General features: G+C 47.7%; 5 protein-coding genes across 5 annotated transcripts; 3 read left to right on the top strand and 2 right to left on the bottom strand.

Moving 5' to 3' along the window:
• Nucleotides 1-211: 211 nt before the first annotated feature.
• E1B28_003030 (uncharacterized protein) lies at nucleotides 212-6,925 on the bottom strand. Its single transcript, XM_043160719.1, has 26 exons — nucleotides 6,680-6,925; nucleotides 6,523-6,611; nucleotides 6,319-6,466; nucleotides 6,128-6,235; nucleotides 5,824-6,070; nucleotides 5,441-5,763; nucleotides 5,316-5,379; nucleotides 5,086-5,257; nucleotides 4,885-5,030; nucleotides 4,681-4,827; nucleotides 4,425-4,616; nucleotides 3,852-4,351; nucleotides 3,671-3,790; nucleotides 3,573-3,609; nucleotides 3,400-3,516; nucleotides 3,250-3,341; nucleotides 3,056-3,185; nucleotides 2,878-3,000; nucleotides 2,459-2,813; nucleotides 2,228-2,403; nucleotides 2,012-2,173; nucleotides 1,703-1,949; nucleotides 1,294-1,653; nucleotides 1,137-1,225; nucleotides 842-1,066; nucleotides 212-781 (listed from the first exon to the last, which is right to left on the bottom strand). The coding sequence occupies exons 1-26, from the start codon at nucleotides 6,776-6,778 to the stop codon at nucleotides 477-479; spliced, it is 4,773 nt and encodes a 1,590-aa protein (XP_043001940.1). The 5' UTR covers nucleotides 6,779-6,925; the 3' UTR covers nucleotides 212-476.
• A 4,600-nt stretch (nucleotides 6,926-11,525) lies between these two features.
• Nucleotides 11,526-11,971, top strand: E1B28_003029 (uncharacterized protein; the record flags this gene model as incomplete). The annotated part of the gene is made up of 3 exons (XM_043159985.1): nucleotides 11,526-11,631; nucleotides 11,697-11,840; nucleotides 11,898-11,971. 3 exons carry the CDS (start codon nucleotides 11,526-11,528, stop codon nucleotides 11,969-11,971), a joined length of 324 nt encoding a protein of 107 aa, XP_043001939.1.
• Nucleotides 11,972-12,508: 537 nt separating this feature from the next.
• E1B28_003028 (uncharacterized protein) lies at nucleotides 12,509-15,652 on the top strand. The gene is made up of 12 exons (XM_043159984.1): nucleotides 12,509-12,672; nucleotides 12,729-13,252; nucleotides 13,325-13,519; nucleotides 13,576-13,649; nucleotides 13,705-13,793; nucleotides 13,849-13,976; nucleotides 14,048-14,136; nucleotides 14,189-14,292; nucleotides 14,352-15,073; nucleotides 15,148-15,323; nucleotides 15,374-15,452; nucleotides 15,519-15,652. The coding sequence occupies exons 2-12, from the start codon at nucleotides 12,953-12,955 to the stop codon at nucleotides 15,567-15,569; spliced, it is 2,007 nt and encodes a 668-aa protein (XP_043001938.1). The 5' UTR covers nucleotides 12,509-12,672; nucleotides 12,729-12,952; the 3' UTR covers nucleotides 15,570-15,652.
• A 288-nt stretch (nucleotides 15,653-15,940) lies between these two features.
• On the bottom strand, nucleotides 15,941-16,672 carry E1B28_003027 (uncharacterized protein). Its single transcript, XM_043159983.1, has 5 exons — nucleotides 16,523-16,672; nucleotides 16,356-16,468; nucleotides 16,222-16,289; nucleotides 16,131-16,154; nucleotides 15,941-16,074 (listed from the first exon to the last, which is right to left on the bottom strand). Exons 1-5 carry the CDS (start codon nucleotides 16,601-16,603, stop codon nucleotides 16,046-16,048), a joined length of 315 nt encoding a protein of 104 aa, XP_043001937.1. The 5' UTR covers nucleotides 16,604-16,672; the 3' UTR covers nucleotides 15,941-16,045.
• A 17-nt stretch (nucleotides 16,673-16,689) lies between these two features.
• E1B28_003026 (uncharacterized protein) lies at nucleotides 16,690-23,311 on the top strand. The gene is made up of 15 exons (XM_043159982.1): nucleotides 16,690-16,846; nucleotides 16,905-16,949; nucleotides 17,004-17,070; nucleotides 17,140-17,399; nucleotides 17,450-17,794; nucleotides 17,845-18,128; nucleotides 18,183-18,521; nucleotides 18,568-19,666; nucleotides 19,724-21,619; nucleotides 21,678-21,828; nucleotides 21,892-21,967; nucleotides 22,040-22,455; nucleotides 22,517-22,640; nucleotides 22,716-22,834; nucleotides 22,900-23,311. The coding sequence occupies exons 1-15, from the start codon at nucleotides 16,811-16,813 to the stop codon at nucleotides 23,148-23,150; spliced, it is 5,508 nt and encodes a 1,835-aa protein (XP_043001936.1). The 5' UTR covers nucleotides 16,690-16,810; the 3' UTR covers nucleotides 23,151-23,311.
• The last annotated feature ends 144 nt before the right edge of the window (nucleotides 23,312-23,455 follow it).

Raw genomic sequence — 23,455 nt, 5'->3', positions numbered from 1 at the left:
AAAACGGTATCGAAAACTGGGCAACACGGAGATGTCCTTGGAGGTTGGGACTACACTTACCTTGGCGAATGGAGAATGCCATACAGCGTACAGTGATCATCAAGAATTGTCTATAGCATAGCGGCACCACAGCCTACAGGTACCGGCATGGGCGAAACGGAACAAGTTTCGGGAATTGACCCCGTGTCAGAAGTGTTCGCGAAGGTGAAACGGTATGGGTAACTGAGTTATATTTCGCAGGTTGATGATAATTTACAGATTGCATCTTGTCGAGCTGTATAGGTAATGAGTTGGGGGTGTGGATAATGCTACAGATTTATGTGAGTAGAGGAACAATTGGAAATTCGCATGACAGGAGGAAAAGAAAAATGTTGCAATCATAGTCATAACTGGTCATAAATGAGTAAAGGAAGAGCAAAGAGGAAAAAGAAGAAAGAAACAATGCAAATACGGAACCTATGGAACAACACACGCTTTTACACCTTCAACACCCCAACCCTCTCATCCTTGACCACGAAAAACAGTACCCAACTACACCCATCCGCTATCTTCCTCGCAACAGCTTCCCGGACTTGTTGGGCATAAGCAGAAGTTATGAACTCTCCTTGTAGAGCTTTGAACGCCTCCTCATCTGTTGCCCATCCGGCTGACGCCGTTAAGGAGTTAAACAAGGATGGTGATACGTCCAGAGCTATGACAGGAACCCCTGGTCCTTGCCCGGAGGATGTGCCTGCTGGCTGACGGACGAATGCTGCTCTCAACTGCATAACCGTGTCGTACGCTAAGAAACCATATAACATGTGAGTTCTTTTGGAATAAAGGAGCCATTGATATTACGCACCTCGATCCAAGAAGAGACTCTTGACCTGCTTCCCTCGCTTCTTCATATCAGTCGGCAATATCAACTGCAAATCCGAACTGCCAGGGTTGTTGTAGTTGGGAGGACCGACAACGGCGACTTCGCTGGTCCCACGAGAGAAGAGAGGTGCTTCGGCAGTTGTCATGTCTAGCCGTTTTTGCTCGAAGATTTCGTGTTGTAGCCAGGATACTAGGTCTTGTTTGGTTACTGCGGCATACGAAGGAGAGCAAGTTAGCCTCGCGGAGAACGTGAACAACTACTTAGAGGAAAAGCGTACCATCGTACTCCGTACCACGAAGGATACTCTTCACCCTAAACGCAGCTTGATCGCGCCTTGCTGACCGTGGACGAGGATAAACGCTGAATCTATCAGTGGAATTAGTTAATCCGTCCGTCTCGCATACCCCCATAATAACAGGAAGAACACGACTTACAACACGCCTTCCCTCAAACATGTCTCCGTAACCTCCTGCGGATCTGTCTCCTGAACCGCAGATTCATAAATCAAATCGGCGCTAATCCCATTCTGCCATAGCTGAGCGACAACTTCCAATCGGTCTTGAAGATACCCTTCCTGATACGACACGACGTAAACATCACACCTCCGTGGCGTCCAATACCCAAACGAATGCTTTTCAGTGAGTAGGGATTTGAATGTGGATCCTTGGAAGGCGGATACGGCCCAAACGACTCTGTCGACAGAAATTTGGATTCCATAGGCAAAGATTCCTTGCTCAGAAGATGAGGCTAGTTTCAGTTTTGGGGAGGCAAAGCGGGAGATGAGGTGGTCATATCTGCAAAGGTGATTAGAAGAGTGCCAAACGAAAATATCAAGCGGTTCACCTTCCACCAACAGCCAACATCTCATGATGTTTATTCTTCCGCACAACCTCAATCAACACACCATCCTTATAAAGTCCCAGCCGGTGACTTTCCAGCATCATGGGTCTGAACACGATGGGCCTCATTATGCCCAAATATCCCGCATGCCGAAGGGTGTTTCGGATTTCCTCAACGGCTGATTGAATCTTCCCCGCCAACAACGGGTTGACTTTTTCCATTCGATCCACGAAATCATCGATATCGTCGTCTGTGAGAGAGGAACACGTCATTCGCGTTATACGATGAATGACCGAGTGGATGTAAACGTACCAGCATCATAGAGAACCTCAAGTTCATCAACCAAACTCCTAGGTAACTGCTTCCTCAATAACTCCGATCGCTTTTGAGAAGGTGAAGTCTTGTGTTGCTGTAAGATATCTAGCGTGGAGCCTAGCTTGTCTTCCGGAATCCGAGCGAGGATATGAGACATGACTGTTTACTGCGTTAGGAGTAGCTTGGTAAGAAGAAAAAGTATTATTGACGCACTGTTGGAATGAGAGATATGAATTGAAAACATATTATCAAGCGTCGGAAAATTATCAAGCCAATCATTCGCCACAGCGAGAACTTCAGCAGCTGAGGCGGCGGGGCCAGCTGATAGATCTGGAGTTATGATATCAAAGATCCCCATCTTTCTCGTCTTAGGATGTCCAGCTGTAGGTCTGTTAATAACATTTAAGTATACAGACAACTTCCGAAAAGGAGGGAAAAACTCACACTGCACGATAAACATCCCCAACATGATACCTCTTGATTCTCCTCGTGCCCATCCTGGCCGCGAGCCTCGCAAAGGGTACGAGCAGGTTATTGCTCAACGCGACAAGATCACCATGTCGATCGATGAAAGTCGGTTGTTCTTGGGTGTCCTCAGAAGTAACGGGGAGTAACAACGGTGGTTCGGAATCGACAGCCCCACGCATTCTGAAGATAGTTTCTAATCGTTCCACGACCATTTTGAAGTAAGGTATAGCATCGGGCATTTCGGCGTCGTACAGAATTCCACGAGTAGGGCGTGGCGTCTGACTGAAAAGCGAGGATAACACGGCTTGGTGGTGAGGAGAGTCGGGTTTAGCTGGTGTTCATTTAACGGTGTCAGTAAGGTATATAAGAAGGATTAAAGAAGAACTATGACATACTCATCATACGTAGAGCTCCTTTGAAATATTCATCTTCCAGTCTTGCTGGTAATAAATTGCTTTGCGAAAGCTCGAGGGCCGTAGGCCGAGCGTCAGGCTCGTGTTGTAACAGCCAGGTAATAACTGGGATAAAAGTGAGCACCACAGTCATGCAACATAGGGTAAATCCTTAACGTACTTTGACGTTGACGAGAAAGATTAGGATTCCAGCTATCGGGAAATAGGATCTCTGGTTTTCTGAGATGCTCCAAGACAAAAATCCGTTCCGAAGCGGTTGAGAATGTGAAGTTCATTTCAAAGAACACGATCTACGAATACAATCACCCGGTCAGTCTTCTCAACGACGAGAGGAAAGGGAAAATAAAAGCGTACACCCAGACTGTACATGTCCGCTTTGGTGTGATTGGTAGGCCCTCGTCGCCGCGTTTGTACCTCTGGAGCAATGTATAATCGAGTTCCGACGTCTACGAAGGCCAATCAGTCAGGACCGTATACAAAGCAAAAAAGGAAAGATCAAAGTACCCAGAGTCATCTCTCCACTCGGTATCACAGCACGCGGTGACACATCTGAAGGATCCACAGCAGCCAAACTAGACGTCGCCAGACCAAAGTCGCCGACTTTACAGTCTCCGTTCCCGTCTTCAGAACGAAATCAATTTTCTGGCCTTTTTCTTTGTGTTTAATGACAGACATACCGATGAAAATGTTTGTAAGCTTGATATCCCGGTGAAGCTGAAATAACGAAAGGTATATCAGAACGGACCGGTGTAGAAATAGGCTAGTGGAAACTGACAATTCCAAGAGACGACATATGAACCAACGCGTCTACAATCTGTTGAAAGAGCCGCCACGCCTCGCTCTCCGTCAACCCTTCATCGATCCGTTCCTTCAATGTCTGTCGTTCAACGAATTCCTAGATCACGCAAAGACTATCACTTCTGGAAAGAGAGCCGTGGTGAGAACCCAAGACACACCATCTGAATATACAGCGTCCTCTGAATCAGCGGTGCAGGCGGATTCGGCTGGGCAGGCGTCCCATTCCGATGACCTTGCCCGAGTTGTTGCCCAAACAGATTCTCCAACGCTTCAGCGTCATCAGATCCGCTATCCGTATCTTCCCCTGCTCCCCTTGAGTCCGTGGATCGATTGAAATGGATGCTTGGGAAAGAGCCTCTTGAAGCCCCGGGATCGTCCAGATCGTCTAAATTGAAGATAATCCCATCATCCAGGCTCGTAGTGACTTCCCGACTGGAAGGAACGGATGTTAGTGCATCTGTCGTTGGATCGTCGTCGTTATCATTATCGGAATCGGAATCGGAATCATCATCCGAATGACCGTTGGTGAGCTGTTGAGATGTTTCGAACCATGTCGTGAAGTACCGGACAATAAACCGATGTGAAAGACGGCTGAGAGCATTGACTTCTCGAAATATACGCGCGTCGCTTTTCATAGTTCTCAATCGAATCTTCTTGACTGTGTAAAACAAATCACAGGTAACGAGTGAGTCTCGTAAAGGTGTAGGCAAAGGGGAAGGATGGAAATATACCGGCGTATATCCTATTATCAAACTTATTCCGAGCTTTCACAACCGATCCAAAAGCACCTTTGCCTAGCAACTCGAGCTCCTCCCAGTCCCCTTTCCAGCGACTCGATTGCCTCGCTTGCATTGCAGTTCGGAAGTAATCCATTTCAGGCGAGGTACCTGGGTTTGGCGCTGCTAAATTCGGTGACTTGGGGCCTGAATTGGAGAGCATACAAATTTGAGATCAGCTAATTATCACACTCAAAACTTGGAAACATACCTGCCATCGGAATAAGGGGACTGCGAGATGCGGGATGCACAGTCGTCGATGCTAGTTCCGCCAACAAGGAGAGGCACGTGACGTGGTTTTTCTTAGTGGGAAGTAACATGCTGAAAGCATGGCGTTGAAGGGCAGGGAAAAACGTTGCTAGGAAAAGCGCTCATTTAGGTTTAGCCTAAATGTGAAAGGGTGCTTAAAACACACCTGAAGTGATAGCCGCATGAGCATCCGTATACCGATGAACGACATCTAGACCCAAAAGCATTTGAAGAAATACAATTCCAGTGTCGTGTATATCTCGAGAGCGGGTATATAGAAGCGAAGATTCATTCCGCACATCGACCGATAACCTAAGGAATCGCTCAGGACTAATTGACGATGATGTGAAGCACAAAGGTAACATACCACGCATCGGGGGTTGGAATATCATCGTGATGAACCGTCATATCGGGTCTGAAGGCATCGGATTTATGAAGATCTAGTAAACGAGTATAGAAGGCGACTTTGAACAGCTTGACCTGCTTCGAGTTGGCGGGGAAGTCTCGTGAAGCTAAACCGATCACACGAGCACTAATACCTAAAATTAGTCGTGATCGTCAGCACATTTAGGGGTTGTTGAAGATCGAAAGACTTACCTCGATGAACGAGATCACTAGCGTGGATTGCATGCAGCCCCGACAAGATTTGTGCAAGGTAATCCTAAGAGAGGTAAAGTTAAGCGAATGGGATGATTGGGGTATGGGCATCACAATAAACAGACCGTAACACGATCCTCTCGCAAAGAGACACAATCATCTAAAACGTCGTAAAGAGTAAGAGCTGGTGGTTGTTCCGATAAAATGAACAGCTGAGAAGAATTCCCAATCTTGTGCGTAACCAACTTGACACCCAATACGCGAACGACGTTATCATGGCGAATAGTTGTCGATCTACGAATCTCGCCTTCTACTTGTTTAAGCTTCTTGATTCCTTGATTCGAAGCGTAGTACGGAGTCTCGAAGGTGATGACGTGAAGTTGAAGCGGCAACGAGGCAGAGAAGTCGTCACAGATAGGATCAGCTGCGTAGGTTACTCCTAGACCATCTATGAAAGTTGATATGAATGAGTAATCGTCCACATGGAATCGAAAGATCGGGCACACACCATTTCGAGGGTGGTAGTACTTGATTGAGTTGAACTGTACGCCGTCCATTTCCATGTTGTCATTGAACGTCTCCGTCAAGGTGTCGCCGACAACGGTAGTAGCGTCCGAGGGTGCTCGCCGACGCGTCTTCTTCTCTTGAGCCCACATCTGCTTCTGTGCGTCTGCTTCAAGCCGAAGCTCTTCAGCAAGTTTGAGAGCCTTCTCCTTCTCCCTTCGAGCTTCTGCTTCAGCTTTCAATCTTCGAGCCTGTTTCGTATATCATGAACATTAATACAGTCTGCAGCAAATTATTGGGATATGAACCTTCTCTTCATCTTCAGCCCGCTGATTCATTTGGAAGGCAAGAGACCCTGGGGCTTCAACGGGAGGCTTAACATTCTCCCCCATCCAGTCTTGACAGGCAGTTACCAACTTGCGGAAGAGACATATCAGCAAACGGTGCATGTACTGACGGAGTTGTGGGAGGTAGGTGGGGTAGGGAGCGGACTACGCACCTCCATAACCATTTCGGAGCCTTTAAGCAATTTTACTACCTGCTGTTGAACGACAGCCAACTGCGCCAGATCATTCTTCGTCAATCCTACTATCGGTTCGCGGACATTATAGATTAGCGGCTGGATGGTGGGATACGTCTTTGGAAACCTGTGTACAGAGAAAGAAACGTGAGTATGACTAAAAACGCCACGATACATACGCACGTTATATGGAAATGAAAAAAAATCTTCTGCACATAATCGGGATTGGGATGTGTGACTCGGATAATGAATTCTGGAAGACGCGCTGCGCCCTGGGTAAGAGAACGGTAAACCACATCAGAAGAGCACTCAGGACTCGATCGATACAAATAATACGGACCTTCCAAGCCTTTGGTGGTGGTGTTTCGATGTAATCTTCGGCGTAGATGGATTTCACTGCAGTTATTTCGTTCTGCTGTAGTTCCTCGGTAGATTCCATGGTAATTGTACGCAGGTAAGAAAAACGTATTGAGAAGGGGAGGACCCTAGGGACCTCAGCAACTCAATTCTCCATGATGTCGACCACTACGATTGACAAATTTGACGATGATGGAAGTTGAAGAGAGGTAAGAGATAAGGTTCAGTTAATGTAGCCGCCCAGTTGTCTTGTTGTGGGCGGTTTGGCACATTGGCACATAAGCAGGTAACCGCTTGGGCCAGGTACTTGATGGAACAAGCATAGAACGAGAAAACGTGTTGTTCACATCAGAAAAACGTGGATAGGTAAGTCTATTGGATGTAACATAACAAAACATGAGGAGGGTTCTAGTACATACAAGAAGTACAGCCCTGAACGACCAGCATGTGTAGCAAGTTCGAAATAAGACCTCCACACGAAGCTGGGCAGCCAAAAGCTTTGGTTCTGAATGGTGAAATGTGTATTGGTTGTTCAGGCGACAGCGAGGATTTAAATATTTATGCATCTATGATTCAATAGGTACTCAACGACGCCGGCGGAGAGTCGGACATCTTCGATACCTGGGGCACCTTGAGGGACCGGGGTTCAAACGGGAGAACTTGTTGCAAATTGGGCTTGCTCCAGGAGTGTTGGACGCATATGTGGCCGGCTCTTCCATCACATCGAGGCGACGGAATGAAGGTTGCAAATTACTAGGTGCTCGGTGAGGCTGTTAGGTACCTGATGCCTCGAGTATGAACAACGCACCATGTTATAAAACACGCCCCTAGTCGTACCCTTGAACGTATCCGTCACGAGCCATCCACGAAACACAAACAATGACTTGAGGCCTGTAATCTGACGGGCTATGACTTGGCCCAAGATATTACAGGGATTGAGGATGACCTGCTGGGTAGACGGACGAGGACATCAGGTAATTATTCCACAGTCGGGTAGCTCGTTGCAGAAAACTTGGCGGAGCCGTTGCTAGTGGATTCTAGCCGACATTTCTGGGGGGAATTAGTTTTCGATACAGTATCCAGAGTCTCTCGTCACGAAAGGACCTGAGCGACCTCGAAAATAATAACCCAATTTTCTCACGATAAGCGCCTGCAAAGTCGTCAAAGCGAACCTCATTTCCACCCACTTCGCTGAAAAGAGTAACCTCGATTCCAGAGAGGCTGGAAACGTTTTTCGCCGGTCCTTGAGGGAGAAAATTTCTGGCCAGCGAACTTGGCATACATTCCCGAGTCGACCCAAATGTTTTCCTTGGGTCAACCGACTCCCGGTCTGAGGTGCGAGCACCGTTGTTGGCATCTCTACGCCACTAATCCCCATCTCGGTTTCTATTCCATATCAAAGTCGCTGAACAGTTCAACGTTCAACGTTCAAAACTCGACAATATCTCACACAGCCCATCAATTTCGCAGAAAAATAAAACAAATTCCTGTCCTCTCGAACGCCATCTTGGAGCTTGATCTCGCTGGAAATTCGAGTTTTACTATGATTTGGAGGGTAAAAGGAGGGTATCATCGCTGAGAATGATGTTGTTGTGAATATGAGCGTTCGAAGATGACTGAGGGTCAAGAGATCGAGAACTATCTACGCAAGCTTGCCCTTAAGTTATCGACTACAGATCAAATCCTTCGAGCCACGCGACATCGTACTCAGATTTTATTATATCCACAGATTCAACCGGCAAGAGCTAATCTACAGGGTACCATAGACGAAACTGATCTTTTCACCTTCCACTTTCGTTAATCCGAAATGGGAAAATCACCCACTGTTTGGCAACAATATCATCGAAGTCTTCATCAAGATGTTTTGAATCCAAGATTCTCATCGTCTATTACAATATTCGCTTCCCTCTATTCTCTCCATCCTCTTTTGCTGACACCGACCACCCGCTCGATCAGCAGCTTGCATCGTCTGACCCATGAAATGTTCACTGGCGGACGGAGAGCGTACCACTGGACGTATTCGCCGCATACCCACCCGCCTTTGTCGTCCGTCGACTTCTTTTCTAGCACCTCAACGAATACTAAGGTCGGAGCGCCACCTGAGGAAAATACCTACGGCACGGCCTATATATTTCAAGACACTGGACGAATGTATTATTGAGAGTCGAAAGTAAGTCCTTCACCTCCTTCCATCCTCTGATCATGAGAGGCTAAGTAATTAATTAAGAGTACTCACAGTGGAAGGAGAGGCACTCACGACACTGAAGCCGTTCCTCCGACAACTCAAGCCTATTCGTCTGCAATTCCACTAAGCCGACAAGTTTTCAGAGTAAATCATTCTCAGTTCTATTTCGTTTCATAACGATCGTTGAAAAATTAATTGGAAGCCTCTACTGTTGATTGAGAAACTGGCAGCGGAACGACAGATGTTAAAGCCCAATTACAAGTCGCAACTACCGTTGGCCTTTGTATACATACCACCGCATATTTATTCTTTCGTACTTGTCTACAGTATTGGAACCTAGAGGCTCCATCCGCCGGTGTTCTCGGGTTCTATGGGACAGAGATATCGCAGGAATGGGGCTTCTCAATATTCAATGTCCATATCCCCTGTAGAAAGATGGAGAAACTAAGGTACTCGATTTACGGATCTCGGGAGTTACACGAAGTACCATAGCAGAAACAAAGAAGAATCCACTATCGACCCCGTTTTCTGTTGTTTTCTCGCTTTTTTCCCAATTACATACGTCATTTTTTGTCGTTTCCCATCCCAAAGGAAAAGCCGAAAAGGCAAATCACCGGCTTTTTGCGAAAGTTCTTTTTTCGTTACCAAATACCTATTCTTCACTAACTTCCACTTGCTTGGGCACGTCGAGTCTGCAAGCAGAACTTCAATACAACGTCCTTCAACCTGCAAAATTTCGTCGAATAGGACCACTCGAATAAAACCTCGCTCCAACCTCGCTCCTTCCAGTAATTCCGGACTTCTTCGCACAACGTATAACTCAAACGATTATGCTAACTCATTCCCATTCCAGCTCTTCATGCTTTGACTTTCCACCTTGCTTTCGTGTGTATAGAGGGCTTTGGTAAGGCTTCCGAGAACGTGAAGGCAACCCTGGAGATACTGGCGTAAGATATCGTGAACATCCTGGTTTGAAGGAAGAACATACCTAGAACGTTCACCGTCAGGGCTTTGAGGAAAGGAGACGAATTGGCAGTGGTTCATAATCCCCGTGCTCACCCGGTTCCACAAGATCTAATGCAACTGGACAAAAGGACTTGATATGACCTGAGGCTTCTTAGTTTCGACTCCACTGCTAACGTCCAAACTAAACAGCTTGAACGGCCGCGCCTGTCATAATTCATTCCGAAGGTATTTTGAATTTTTTATTCACACCCAGCAATATTTTACGGTAGTACTTCCCGCTCAGTTATAAACAATGGTCTTACAGCCGCCTCTCGACATTGCTCTTCTGACTCCTCGAATCTCATGAACATGACAGACCTACCAGAACTTCCCCGTTGTCTTTCTGTAACTCTCTTTCCAGGCTTTGTCTCAGGGCTCGCGATGGTTATGACTGACTCTCCTGTTACTGAAGAGATGGAGCTCAAGTTCAAGCCTTCCTCTTCCTCCTGGACCCAGGCGCCTTCCGATCATCGGGAACCTCTTAGTGAGTACAGATTTAGAATTGCCGTTGTGAGTGAAAGTCCAGAACCCTTACCTTCTCGGGATATGCCTTCTAGCTTCCTGGGTCATAAGTTCGACGCAATGGGGAAAGAACTAATCAGGATAACCCCTGCATCCGAACACACAATCAAATGTCGTGTATAGAAACCGACATTCTCTTCCTCAAAATTGGCCGAACGAACTTGCTTGTTTGAAATTCGATACAGGCAGTGGATGCCCTGCCAGAGAAGCGCTCTAGGCAGGTGAGCTCAAAGTTCGGGTTGACTGCTTTGGTGTCATTTTCGACATAACCTAGACCCCATTACACGATGGTTAAGAGTCATGAACTGTGAGTGCCTATCCCGGATCCTGCGCTTGTCCTCACAACCAAATAATAGAATGGGGTAAAGACCCTTTTGACGCGATCATTATCTCGAATTTTGTTTACTGAAGATCCGACTCTGAAGAAGTTGGACCGCGATTTCATTTTCATGACTTACGGGGACGATTGGAAGCCGCACAGGCGGTTATTTCAACAAGGTCAGCCCCGCCATAAAAACCTTTCTTAATCAGATTCAGCGACCTCAATACCAGAATTCCCAAACGGTCGCGTTAACGCGCAGCACCACCCTCACGAGCTGAAGGCCAATAGGACTTTGCTCTTGAATCTTTTAGATGATCCTAAAAGATTTAGGGAGCATTTACGCTTGTAAGTGTGCTAAATCCGGTAAGCTTGAGCGACCGGGATTCTTTACCATATTGTGAGGCCGTAATGACGGAGGTCTTCAGGTACGTACCAGTCATGATATTGACGGTTGCTCAGTAGACCTCATGTTGCTTCATAGATGGCAGCCTCCTGGCAGTGTTGGTGAGCCTTCTTCCTTTTTGGTATTTTTCCGAACGCCGGACAAGATTTCTTTATGACTACACAGCACTCGCTCACCACATTAGTGTTGAGGACGAATACCGAGGTCGTCGTCGTATACCCCGGGACACGACAGTTTTATCGAATCTCTAGTGAGTCGCGTCGTCATATTAGCCAGCCTGAGTGTGCTCGAAATTTTATGGGGACCAATTCAAGGTCAATTTTCCACGACGAAACAATGTACCCCAACTCGTACACCTTCGACCAGATCCAAAGCCCACAGTAATATCACAAATGTCGGAGTTTGGTACCACCCGGCCGTCTTCGAGAGTGGCGAGCCAGAGCACATTTTTTGCGATAATCGAGACCAACGACAAAGGGGAACCGATCTGGATTGAAGGTTCGTCTCACTTTTCCACAACTCGAACTAGAGCTAAAGTCGAGTTGAACCTCTTATTGGTGCAGAATGTCCGGGGCGACAATTCGCCCTTTCGGACACGTTTTTGAATGTCGCATCTGTATTGGCGGCATTTGATATCAGGAAACCCATGGGCGAATCTACCGGGAATATACTCGAGCCATATATGGAGTTTATTCCTTATTCCAAAAGTGAGTTCGAAACATGTTGAGCCCGTGATTGCGTTAATGTTGTTTTTTTTATACCAGTCGTCCCGGGCGCCATTCGAGTGCGACATCCGTACACGGTCGGACAAACACGAGAAGCTCGTTCGTCACGGTAGCAAAAAGGAGCAGCCGTAACTTTGCGCAAGCAACCCGGCACCCCGATCCGAGTTATAAAATCGTAGGTCCGTTATGACTAGTACTGACCTGGTAATTATGCTCACGACCAATCTGTTAAGGTCGGGATAATCATTACATATAGTTCGCATATGAAGGAAGTACCGTGATCGGGACAAACTCGGGATGGGGACCATTGAAACGCGTATATACAGTATATCCCACTGTTATTCCTCGCTAAAAAACTTCCCACAATCCAAGTACTCCGGCACCGTATCAACATGATCGTTCTTTGAATCCTGGTGCCAATGAATATTTGATCAGAGAGCGGAGGATATGAGAACGAAGCAACATTGTTACACGACGCGCGTCGGATTCTCCGAAACTTTTGTGATGACGGTTTTCTCGTTAGCTTCTCCCGCTGATCTCTTCTATCTTTCGAGTTCCGTCGTGAGTTAAGCTGGTGATTGAACGTTGGGCGACGGGCCATGGCACGGTTCGGGTTCGACTCCGGCCGAAACCGGCAGGCGTAGCGGCGCTTCGTTAATAACCTCCTTGCGCACTGACCGACGCTTGGACTTGACCATGGTCATTGCCGCAGTGCCAGAGCTACGGCAGACTCCTCACGGATCAGCTCATTCAGGATCTAATTCGCTGACTTTGCGATGGTACTTTACCAACAAACCCTATTCGGACCTGAAAGGTAGGCTTTTTACTTTTTACTGTCGATTGTAAGCGAATCTGATGACTTGTTTCAAGTTCCTCATCAGGGCCTTGAGCCCCCTCTGGGATTCGGAACGGCGGTGATTGAAGCGGGTCGCTTAGCTTCTCCCGGATATTGTACCGCAACGTGTTGATGGAGAAGTTCGATGGCCATTCCAGGAAAGGCCTGTGGAAGGGGCGTTAGGATGGACCTGTAACCGTGTACGGGTGATTTAGTCAGGGTTCAGCGCGTCTGTTAACCTTTACCATCGACCACGATCATGCAGTCCGCCACACCTCAACTTCCTGTGCAAACGCAGTTCCAAGTCGGTGGGCAACAGCAGGGTCCAGAGCCTGCAGACGACGAGGACTCGGATGCCGCTCTCCAGCTCCTGGTTGCTCAGAGGCGTAAAAGACGCCGGTGTGCGCAAACAGTTTTGTCTTCAGAAAGCGAAAAACAAGACGATCCAAACTATGCGCCATCGAAACCAAAATATCCTCGAAGAAAGAAGAGAAAGACTAGTGATTCTGAACCTTGGCGGCTAGGGTTTCTTGAATTGCCTGTTGACGTTTTTCTTGAGGTACTGCCTTTCCTTTTATTGGCTATGTTGTCAAGATCAATCGCGCTGATATGGCCTCTCCGAAACCATCAGATTGCGAAAGAGCTCACCCCGCCAGATCTTTTAAACCTCTCCCGAACCAACAAGTCCCTACGCAACCATCTTATGAGTCGTCAAAACCATGTATTGTGGCGTGAAAGCCTTGCAAATATCCCAGATCTCCCCGCTCTCCCTCCTGGCATGACAGAACCATCATACGTCAATTTGCTGTTCAGCACGAAGTGTCACGTAAGATGATAAAACATTATTTTTCGGAGTTCTCGCTCAGCCTTTTATCTTCAAAGCTATGCTCAAGTGGTCACTCATCGCCTTATTGGGAATGTCGGTTGCGGTGTTGCACCAAATGCATCAACGAAGCGTGCGTATGGCCGAATCTCTACTTCTCCAGTGTGTGATTATTGACTTCGTCAAAGGTTCATCGAGAAAGCTATACTCATGGCGGACGGACAGTTTAGCTTTCTAGCATCTAATGCGGACCTTCTTAAGGTGATTCCACAGCGAGGTAGCACGCTCTGGTGTTCTTTTTGGTCGCGTTGAACTGAAAAAGAGATGCACAGCGCCTGGAATTTATCTTCGTTCAGCGGTGGAGAATTTCTGTTTCGAACTTGACGAGGTCGTAGGAAACGAAGAACAGTTCAGCATGTGGCACAAGGCCAAGATTGACGAACATTCCGCTTTAGTTGAGGTCAGCGGTTTCTTGTTGTTCTGCGGATGTTCTGATAGATGTTCTCTCTTTTCTTCTCCTCGCTTGTCTAGCATGCAAAGCAATGTCAGAAGTGGGCGAAATCGCAAAATGATAAGAAGAAAGCAGAGCGTGCTGCAATCCGTGCCCGCCGTTTGGAGCAGTAAGGAACAAATTTCAATTCATCGTTACCGGAAACTCACATTATGATCCAGGGCCAAGGAGAGACTAAGCAAGCTGGGGTGGGGAAAAGAGATGGAAAACACAGACTTCCTGAAACACCCATTTTTTCGGCAGAACAAAGAATTCGATGAGGGAGGTACGACCATATTCCGGATTTGACTGTGGATTAGAAGGGACTCAAAGTTTTCTACGAAGCTTGGGAACGAGCAAAGGATGGACTAATTGAACGCTTGAACAAGATAAAAGACGAAGCCCAAGGAATTATTGCCGATATTCGTGTGCAACGCTGTAACGTCATTCAAGACACATATAACGACCTTCGCTCTCGAAACCCTCTCTCGATCCTACCCAGCCTCGGCGATCTCCTGTCATGCAGACTGATTAACGACCTCCTCGAGAGGCGGCCCTTCAACAAGCTAACCACAGCAGACGTATCCTCCGTCCTAAACCTTACCTCGCCATCTTTCTCTCTGTTAGTGGAAAAGTGGCGCGCGGCCAAGGATCTACAGCTCTTCCAAATTCTACGCAAAGCCAACCCAAGTATCCTCACGCCTTCCGAATTCAATCTTGCTACCACGGTGTTTCGATGTAATGATGCTGATTGCGGGCAGCCCTTACAATACCCTGATGTCTTGATACACCCTTGTACTTCGTCGCCTGCATTTCGGTTCTCGAAGGATATGGGCGGTACGCCTTCAAGGTTCACCTCGTCAGAAACGTGTCGCAAAGTGGGATCCGATCCGTGGAATCTAGGGGGGAACAGGATCAGTTTTCATGAAGATGCTTCTGCAAATGCGCGGGCGATAGTCAATGCTTGTGGATTAGACCCGAAGGAGGCGACGGTCAGTGAGATGAACATGAAAAATCCTGTCATCGAATGCAGGACTTGTAGGGAAGTTTTACGATGGCCGCAAGTCGTGCGTTGCGTTTTTTTTGGTTTCCTCGAGTTAGAAACATTCGATCACTGATGGATAATATCTAATCTTTCTAGCTTGGTCATTTACACAAAGGAAAATTCACCGTCTGTAAATCCCAGGATGAAGAAATACGCCAAGAAAAACCGCCAGCCCGAGTCCGACTGGGAGCTCCTTGGGTGTTTGGAGTGCGGTGTGCGCGCTGCGGTTATCTCTGTGCCCCTCAGTCGCTTCCCGAACACCTTGCGAAAGAGTATGCGACGTTCCGAACCCGTTTCTGGATGTGCTAACTTCGTATTTTAGACACGGTCTCATCGAGCCCAGTAACATGGACTGGTGTTTCGACACAGAAGCCAAGTTTGATACGGCCGGGGTTAGACAGGTATGTGTCTATGGCATTACAACAACCCTCAGATTGACTTTCATCTCGCGGCTTCCTCGGCTTTAGGAACGGGTAAACGACGATCTATCGACCGCCTACCCACCTTTGAATCACTAACGCTCCGATGTGTCACTACGGGCTTCCCCTCGACTTTCACTCATGACCAGCTTCCGATGCTCTCTATGTTTTGTGCGATAGCATACCCCTCGCTACTACTTTTGAACGCAATGGCACCTCTTACACATATAATCAATCCCCGTTATTACCTTGTTCTCGCCGTTTCAGGAACGAATTCTGCTTTTCTTGGTCATGTTATGCACACTGTATCACTACTCATTGCTGCTCCATAGGTCTCCTGTACAAATACCAAGATGCCTAGTGTCTACCTTTGATATGACTCATTCTGAAAGTCAACCGCAGAAACGCAGCGATTGTGAAGTTGTTGAGTAAGCCGAACCTAGGGTGGCACAGACAGTAACGAATAGCGAGTGCGAGTGATATAAGATAGAGATATGGTTAGTACAGGAGATTGTACAAGAATGCAAGAGAAGTGGCTGTCGGTGTGAACAAGGGCGATAGGGAAAGGGAAGGAGTTAAGACGACGCTGTGCACCCTCCGACCTCTGTGATAAAGATCTGAGTACAATTATCCGAAAACTGCCCCAGATGATTGACTCACGCTCAACCATGACATCGATTGTGTCTGTGGTAAATCGGTTCAACTCAGCTGAAGATGCTTTTTCAACAATGAAAAGGAGTGACACGCGTACCGTTGTCTTCCATATCCAACGACGATGGTGTATCCGTTTCAGTTATGCGACTCCCATCATACAAAAATCTGGGAAATTATACGCGTCAACGGGCGGTTCATTGGCGATTGTGTCGAGGAAAATGGATAACGCACCGAATGCTGCCAACATCCCTTCCAACCTTGTTGGCATATGCTCCTTGGAGCTTGCTTAGCTTCGTGCTCCGCTTAATCTTGAAAAAGACCTCCTCTCCTGCAGAACTGACGACCTGGAACGTAAATGAGTCAAACTGATGAAAAAAAGAATAACAGGTATCGTGTACCTTGACGTTGATTGGTGCATTTCCGTCCTCCGCCTTGATTTCCTCTTGAGCGGGGGGTACGAGTTGTTCTTCTTCAGACATGATTTATCGATGTAAAAGACCAAGATTAGGTAGAAGGAAACACTAAAACAAAGGAGGATTATATATGTGGTTATGTAAGCGAGGAACCCGCTCTCACTGGCAGCGCGGTAACAGACGGTAATGATCAAACGCGCCTGAGTCCTGACTGCCAGAAATCCACTTCGCGCAGCTTAGACAGCTTCCACATTTACCTTTTCGTCTTGGGCCATGAGCTCCCTAGCCTTCCTGGTGACTGAACTACAGGTGAGCAAAAGAGTGTTTCGATCCCACTTATACACTACTCAGCCTATTCTAATGGCAGTCATTGGCAAGTGAAACTAGGCGAAAGCACCCGGAGGTTCGAGAGGTAGAACAAATACCTTCAACGTAGTAATTGCTTTGCTGAAGGACCCTTGTGAAGGCTGCCGAAAAATCTTTGGCAATATTGAGAAGTTCGCCTGAAGCGGCGACTGCGAGTTTGGCCTCCGGTGCGTTCGAAAGAAACTGATTTCGCTTGTCTCCTTGTCTCTGGGGTTCATCATTATCTTCTGCATCAGATGGACCGCAATCAGACGATTTACTCAAACCTGTATTCATGGGATTCGCGACCAAGAACGCGAAAGTTGTCGCGATATCGTTGGGGTCTCTACAGAGGCTCATCGCTCTCAAGGCCGTTCCACAATCCGCAGTGCCTATCATAATTAAGACAATGAACGATTCAATGAGCCAAGGGGTCGATATCCAACTCAAGATCCTGCAAACCTTACTATCTCTCATCACCAATTTCCCGAAAGTTCATGGCGCACTTCTTGGAGACGTACGTTACCTACTTCATGAACGCAAAAGTTCGTGTTGAAACCCTCCTAGGCGCTTCTGCTATGTTTCAAACTACAAGAATCGAAAATTGCCGTGGTATCGTCGACAGCAGCAGCTACTCTTCGTCAATTCGTCATGTTCGTGGTCGACAAGATGGTGGATGAAGTTCGAGGGGATGACATAGAACCCGACGCTTTTTCCGATATAACTTTACCTGACGGATCTTCCAAGACTCTCGGACCGTCATCACGAGATGCCTACTCGGTTTTTGAGGACCTGTGTCTCCTTGCCAATTCAGAGAAGCCCAACTTCCTCAAGCTAGAGTCCTTACATAAGACGTTTGCGCTGGAGTTGATTGAAAGCGTCTTGACCAATTACCATGCGTTATTTATAAAGGTTCGAGGGATTTCCTTGTACTTGCCGCCCTTCTGATCCCTTATACGTAGCATGAAGAATTGATCCTTCTACTTCGACATCATCTCTGCCCTCTCCTACTCAAAGCATTGTCGGACCGAGCTGTCTTTCCGCTTACTCTCCGTTGTACCCGTGTCGCCTTCCTGCTGCTCAAACAGTTTTCCGATGATCTGGAAACCGAGACAGAGGTTTTTTTGATGTTGCTTATACGAATAATCGCCGACGACGCGGATGGCTCACAAGGCGAACATGGATACAGTAGCCAGTCAAGTAGGCCACCATGGGTGAGGGTCTTGGCGATGGAGATCATGCGAGGGTATGTTGACTCCTTTACAGCTCATCATTTCGATGCCGACGTTTTGTTTTATAGTCTATGTGGTGACGCGGAACTGATACGAAATGTTTGGGATCGTTATGACTCTCAAACGTCCGGGGGCTCTAAGGTCTTCACGTCTCTCGTGAGGGCGCTCACAAGGCTTATTACAGAGAAGCCTTCATTACTCGGCGTGGGCTCGCAAATGTTTGGTGTTGGAGTTCCGCAGGATGCCACAGGAAACATATCCCCTTCAAATTCGAGTTATGGGCTGGATGTGGGAGGTGTAGCTGGAATGGTGGCTACTGCAGCGAGTGCCACCGTCTCGAACGTTGTGGGCATGATATCCAGTGGTGCAGGATTGAGTTTACAGGGCTCTGCAATGAAGCTTCAATGGTACGGATTCCAAGTCTCCCTCAATTTCCCGCTAATATGGTTCCAGCATTGACCAACTCGACAAGGCAGACTCTCCCGCAATCCCGGAGTCCTATATATACCTCTTGGCCCTTCAGTGTCTGGTATCGCTATGTGAAGGCCTCGCTGCTTTCTCCGCTCCTTTATACACCTCGATAGTCGTTCAACGACCGCGAGCGGCAGGTGATGCCCCAATTCGAGCACCGCCGGCTTTGGATATAAATTCTCTACCCGATGATGATCCACAAACAAAGCAACTCAGAATAGTTCGAGACATTATCGACAATGGTTGGCCGGCCCTTTTGGCCGCATTATCCTTCATCATCTCGACGAATCTCTCGGATGACCTCTTTGTAGACGTTCTGGCGAGCTATCAAGCCATGACAAATGTTTCTGGCATGCTGGGATTGACCACCCCTCGAGATGCGTTTTTCACTAGTCTGTCAAAGTTCTCTGTACCTACCAGAGTGGTTTCTTCGGTAGTTTCGTACATTGAACCTCAAACGCCCCGAACCGCTAGCAGTATATCGGAAAACCTGGGGTTGGGTGGAGGTTCCACTCAGCCTCCTGGACTTTCGGAAAGGAATTTGGCGTGCTTGAAGGTGCTCATATCGAGTGCGATGTTCCTCGCGGGTAGTCTGGGTGATAGCTGGTTCAGTATTTTTGAAGTGCTTCAGAACGCGGAATACGTCTTGACTTCGAGGGGTCTCCATTCACAAACAGCAAATACTCCAGCTAAACGAGTTACTAGCTCTTCGAGCCGTCCGATGTCCATGTTGGGGCCAAGTGGAAGTGGGAGTTCGCAGCTACAGGCACCAAGACATCCTCTGTTGAGCGATTTGGACACGGAGACCATGCTTAGCGCTGTACAACGATTGTTTGACGCGTCGAAGAATCTCGAAGACGATGCCTTCAAGAGTTTCGTTGGTGCTCTCTGCAGGCTTAGTGCAGAGATGGTAGGGATGCGGACGGATCCGAAGGATCTGGACGTCATAATTGAAGACGACACCCCAGAAGAGGAGGGCAGCGCTCGCCCTAGCACTTCAGCTTCCAGTCTTGCGGTCAATGTCAGAAGAGAGCCTTCTCATAGAAGGCGAGTCAGTGGAATACATATCCCTCGTACTTTAGTGCGTTATTTTGTTTGTCATGTTAAGTTATGGCTACTGACGAGTTTTTGTCTTTAGCGTTCGGGTGACTTTGGGCTGACTAAACTCGGTGGTGTCGCACTTCTGAATATACATCGTCTAATATATCGTTCGCCTGATATTGCATGGAACACTACTACCGGTCATCTCCTTTCGATCATTGGTCTGACGATTGCTCCGCAACCAATTCGTATGCAGGCCGCACAAGTACTCGATGAAATCCTTGTTGTCGTACCTCGAAATTTATCCAATACGGGAGACCTAAAAACTGAAGTTCAGAGACAAGTTTTGGATGTCTTGGCGAAGCAGGTCGTACCAGAACCACAATCTACTCTTTCTGCCGGCGGTATCGGCAATTCCACAACCGTCGAACTCAGACGGATGGGTTTAGACACATTACACCAGATCCTTCAAGCTTCCGGCCATACCCTCGTAGTTGGCTGGGAAATCATCTTTTGCATGCTAGAAAGTGTTTGCAAACCTCCTCCCCGTTCGACCTCTCGTAGAGGCTCGACAGATTCGGTGACAACTCCTTCTGCGTCGCCTGTCAAACGCTCCAAACCTTTACCTCTAGGGATGGGCAGCGCACCTACCGAGAAGAGTCACACAGCTCTCATCAAGATAGCGTTCCAATCCCTCACACTCGTCTGTGACTCCGTTTCCCTTCTTTCCCCTGCTCATCTCCGACTCTGCATCACTACCCTTGGCCAATTTGGTCGTCAAGCGGATACCAATATCGCTTTGACCGCTGCCGCTTCGTTATTATGGAGCGTTTCAGATGCTATCCAAGCCAAAAGGAAAGATGCGGAGCAGGAACCGGAGTATAGTGAACTCTGGATGTTTTTATTGACGGAATTACTTGGGTTGTGTACGGATGACAGACCAGAGGTTAGAGATGGTGCTATACAGACGATGTTTAGGACGATGCAGTTGTATGGTGCTACGCTCAGCCTTGAGACTTGGGATCAATGTGTTTGGAAGATCACCTTCCCGTTGCTGGAGAATTTGACCGAGGAAATTCGTGCTAGAGCTGGAACTGGAGCTGGTCCTTTAGACGATGTAACAACACAAGCGTCGGATCTAGCGACAACTGTTCCACAGGAGCAAGCTTGGGATGAATCGAAGATCCTGGCCTTCCAGTCGATAGGATCCATTTTTCACGATTTCTTAGTGACGAAGATCATCCATTTGGATTCTTTTACTAAAGCATGGGACGTTTTCACTGTACATGTCCAGGATGCTGTTCTTCTTGACAATCGCCCGATCAGCACACCGGCTTTGAGGTGCTTGGAGAAGGTGGTCAAAGTCGGTTCTTCATCTACTGCTGTCAAGGAGTCGAGACATTCCACAGCCTATATGTGGCAGCGAGTCTGGGAATCACTTGATCTTATTGGCGGAGCCGTGCTCAAGCAGTCCGGGCCAGGATCACCCTCACCCGCGGATACAGACACGGAAGCTCAAGTAGGCTTGCCAAAACCGTTTACTCAAGAGAGCATGGTTGCGTTTGTGGCCGTTATTGAGTGTACGAGAGCTCTCAGTACGGCGTTGGAAGGTCAAGAATGGCCCTTGGAAAGACTAACGAGAATGATGGCGATCCTCAAAGGAGTGCTCATGTACGCCAACTCGCCAGATTACCGCCCAGATATCGACGCATTACCGCCTTTACAAACGGCCATTATGGATACGATCACCGGGATCGACTTGTCTTTACAAGGCTCACCATCGCTTGTATTGAAAGATTTGTCGGAATTCACGACATTACCGTTTTTGGCGGCTTTCGATGTGCCTCAACTGCCGGGAAGTCAGACGCCAAAGAGGAGGGTGACGTATATTGCGCTGGCGAAGAAGACGATGCCGTTGTTGGTTGAGCTGGTGGTGAAGTTTAAGGGTAGTGTGGATATATATGTGGATGGTACGGTTGAGAGTGTTTTGGCTGTAAGTCCCCCTCATTGTTATGTTTCACCTTTTCATGTTCTCTTACTGAAAACGCCAGGCGTACTCTATCCCTGTCAAGCTGAAATACGACTGCCCCGCTCCATCTAAGCATGGTAAAGACGAACCGTTGTGGAAGACCGCGACAACGTGTTCTTTAAGGATTGTTAAGGAGGTCGGCAGTAGGGTGAATGGGCACGATTTCAGTGAATGTGGGTATTTTGATCCTTGGGTTTGTTTGGCATCCTCGAATGACGGTTTGTTCGTTTGGTTAGTTGTACCAGACCAGTGTGTAGCGAGTATCTGGAGGCAAATCCTAGACGTTTTCAAAGGCGGGATTCTGGCTGACTGGTACGCTTCTTTTCCACCCGTCGCTTGTCATCACCAATCGCTTATTCCCCTACCCCCTCCCTCCTCTCGTAGTTCATCTGCTCTATCGTTCCCACTCTCGGTTCAAGAATCTGAAGAAAACTTTGACCTGACACTCCTCTCATCGCTCGAGATAGACGTTTTACCACATCTGGGAGATTCTAGGATTCCAGACCAAGTTATCTACATGCTGCCTAGAATGTTGAGTCAGGGGAGTAGGTTATACGAGGGGGATTATGGAGTTGACAGTCCGAGTCGGTCGAACTCAAAGTCGCCTGACGGTCCCGAGTTCGATACATCCACGTCCACGTCTGCGTCTTCGTCGGGAGAGTACATCAAGGTCGAGGTAGACCGGCATTTAGGTCATGGAAGTACGCACCATGATAGTGCTGGCTCGCTTGTTCCGAGGGAAAGGTTTAGCTATTGGTGTTTTGATTTGTTGTTTTTGGTGTGTTCTGATGTTACAAAAGGTACTGTCGCTTTTTTCCGCTTTGTTTGTCACTCACGAGTCAATCCCCCCCCCTTTGGAAGACCAAGAGCCGTTACGAAAACGAGTTGCAGCGCTCAGTTTGATATCTCTACTTACACGATGTAAAACGACGCTGGTGGGGTATATAGCGGATGAAGCGTTGAGAGGGAATTTACCGTTTCCAAGGTGCGAGAGACAGGACGTTTTCCCCCACCCACCTTCTTGTTCTTTGGTTGGGATCTAATCCGATGTACTGTTCAGAGCACGGGAAGACGAGCTAATCTACGTTCTTCGAAAACTCCTCGAGTTGCGGTTATGGCCTGGGTCGCACTGGGCGGCCGTTTCTGATGACCCGTCGGGTAATTGCCTCGACCAGCCACGTGCGTATCAACTTTTCTCCTCTCCTCCCCGTTGTGTCTGATAGGGTATATACCTCAATTTACAGCGATTGACTCTACCGTTGTAAAACCAACCCCAACTCGACTGATATCCGATTCGGTGAAACGATCTTCAATCGCGCATTTATTCTACTTTTATCCTGCTTTATGTGAGATTGCGAGTATACCGAGGAAGACGCCGTCGAGTTTTGTGGTGGTGGAGAGGAGTGAGGGTGGGGAGGGAGTGAGTGAGGTTGATGCTAGGGGGTTGGCGAGGGAGTGTCTGAGGGTTGTGGGAAAGGAGATGGGTGTTTCGTAGGGTTTTTCTTTTTGAGAGGCTTCACTTCTATTACTCGCAGTCGCAATCTAGTTTTTCGGATGCGTTATATTTTGAGCCCCAGTGTATTTATAATTTCTACATACATAGAGTGATGTCCCGTAATCGCTATCGTACTTGACCTGAAAAAGTTCCTAAATCACACATGTCAAAAACATGTTTTTGCTTGATTCTGATTCGGCTTTCCCCAACATGTTACATTACATGGCGGGAGGACCTTTTGTGCCTCGGACACTGACATTGGACATAGGACATAAACTCTCACCAGGAACGTCAAATGTCAATCA

This window comes from Marasmius oreades, chromosome 11, assembly GCF_018924745.1.
Source record: "Marasmius oreades isolate 03SP1 chromosome 11, whole genome shotgun sequence".
NCBI classification, from domain to species: Eukaryota; Fungi; Basidiomycota; class Agaricomycetes; order Agaricales; family Marasmiaceae; genus Marasmius; species Marasmius oreades.
The sequence above is the reverse complement of the archived record's forward strand: the minus strand, read 5'-3'. Positions and strand labels throughout refer to the sequence as shown.

Excerpts from the sequence above, each read along its gene's own strand:
- E1B28_003030 (XM_043160719.1), bottom strand. The coding sequence starts at position 6,778 with ATGGAATCTACCGAGGAACTACAGCAGAACGAAATAACTGCAGTGAAA. Across the intron at positions 3,186-3,249 it reads CGGACATGTACAGTCTGGGT|ATCGTGTTCTTTGAAATGAA; the intron begins GTACGCTTTTAT and ends TTGTATTCGTAG. Across the intron at positions 2,404-2,458 it reads GGGGATGTTTATCGTGCAGT|ACCTACAGCTGGACATCCTA; the intron begins GTGAGTTTTTCC and ends TGTTATTAACAG.
- E1B28_003028 (XM_043159984.1), top strand. The coding sequence starts at position 12,953 with ATGCAGTCCGCCACACCTCAACTTCCTGTGCAAACGCAGTTCCAAGTC. Across the intron at positions 14,293-14,351 it reads CAAAGAATTCGATGAGGGAG|CTTGGGAACGAGCAAAGGAT; the intron begins GTACGACCATAT and ends TTTTCTACGAAG. Across the intron at positions 15,074-15,147 it reads TTTTACGATGGCCGCAAGTC|CTTGGTCATTTACACAAAGG; the intron begins GTGCGTTGCGTT and ends TAATCTTTCTAG.
- E1B28_003027 (XM_043159983.1), bottom strand. The coding sequence starts at position 16,603 with ATGTCTGAAGAAGAACAACTCGTACCCCCCGCTCAAGAGGAAATCAAG. Across the intron at positions 16,155-16,221 it reads GTTGGATATGGAAGACAACG|ACACAATCGATGTCATGGTT; the intron begins GTACGCGTGTCA and ends GATTTACCACAG. Across the intron at positions 16,075-16,130 it reads AATCGATGTCATGGTTGAGC|AGGTCGGAGGGTGCACAGCG; the intron begins GTGAGTCAATCA and ends TCTTTATCACAG.
- E1B28_003026 (XM_043159982.1), top strand. The coding sequence starts at position 16,811 with ATGAGCTCCCTAGCCTTCCTGGTGACTGAACTACAG. Across the intron at positions 16,950-17,003 it reads AGCACCCGGAGGTTCGAGAG|GCTGCCGAAAAATCTTTGGC; the intron begins GTAGAACAAATA and ends ACCCTTGTGAAG. Across the intron at positions 21,829-21,891 it reads TGGGCACGATTTCAGTGAAT|TTGTACCAGACCAGTGTGTA; the intron begins GTGGGTATTTTG and ends TCGTTTGGTTAG.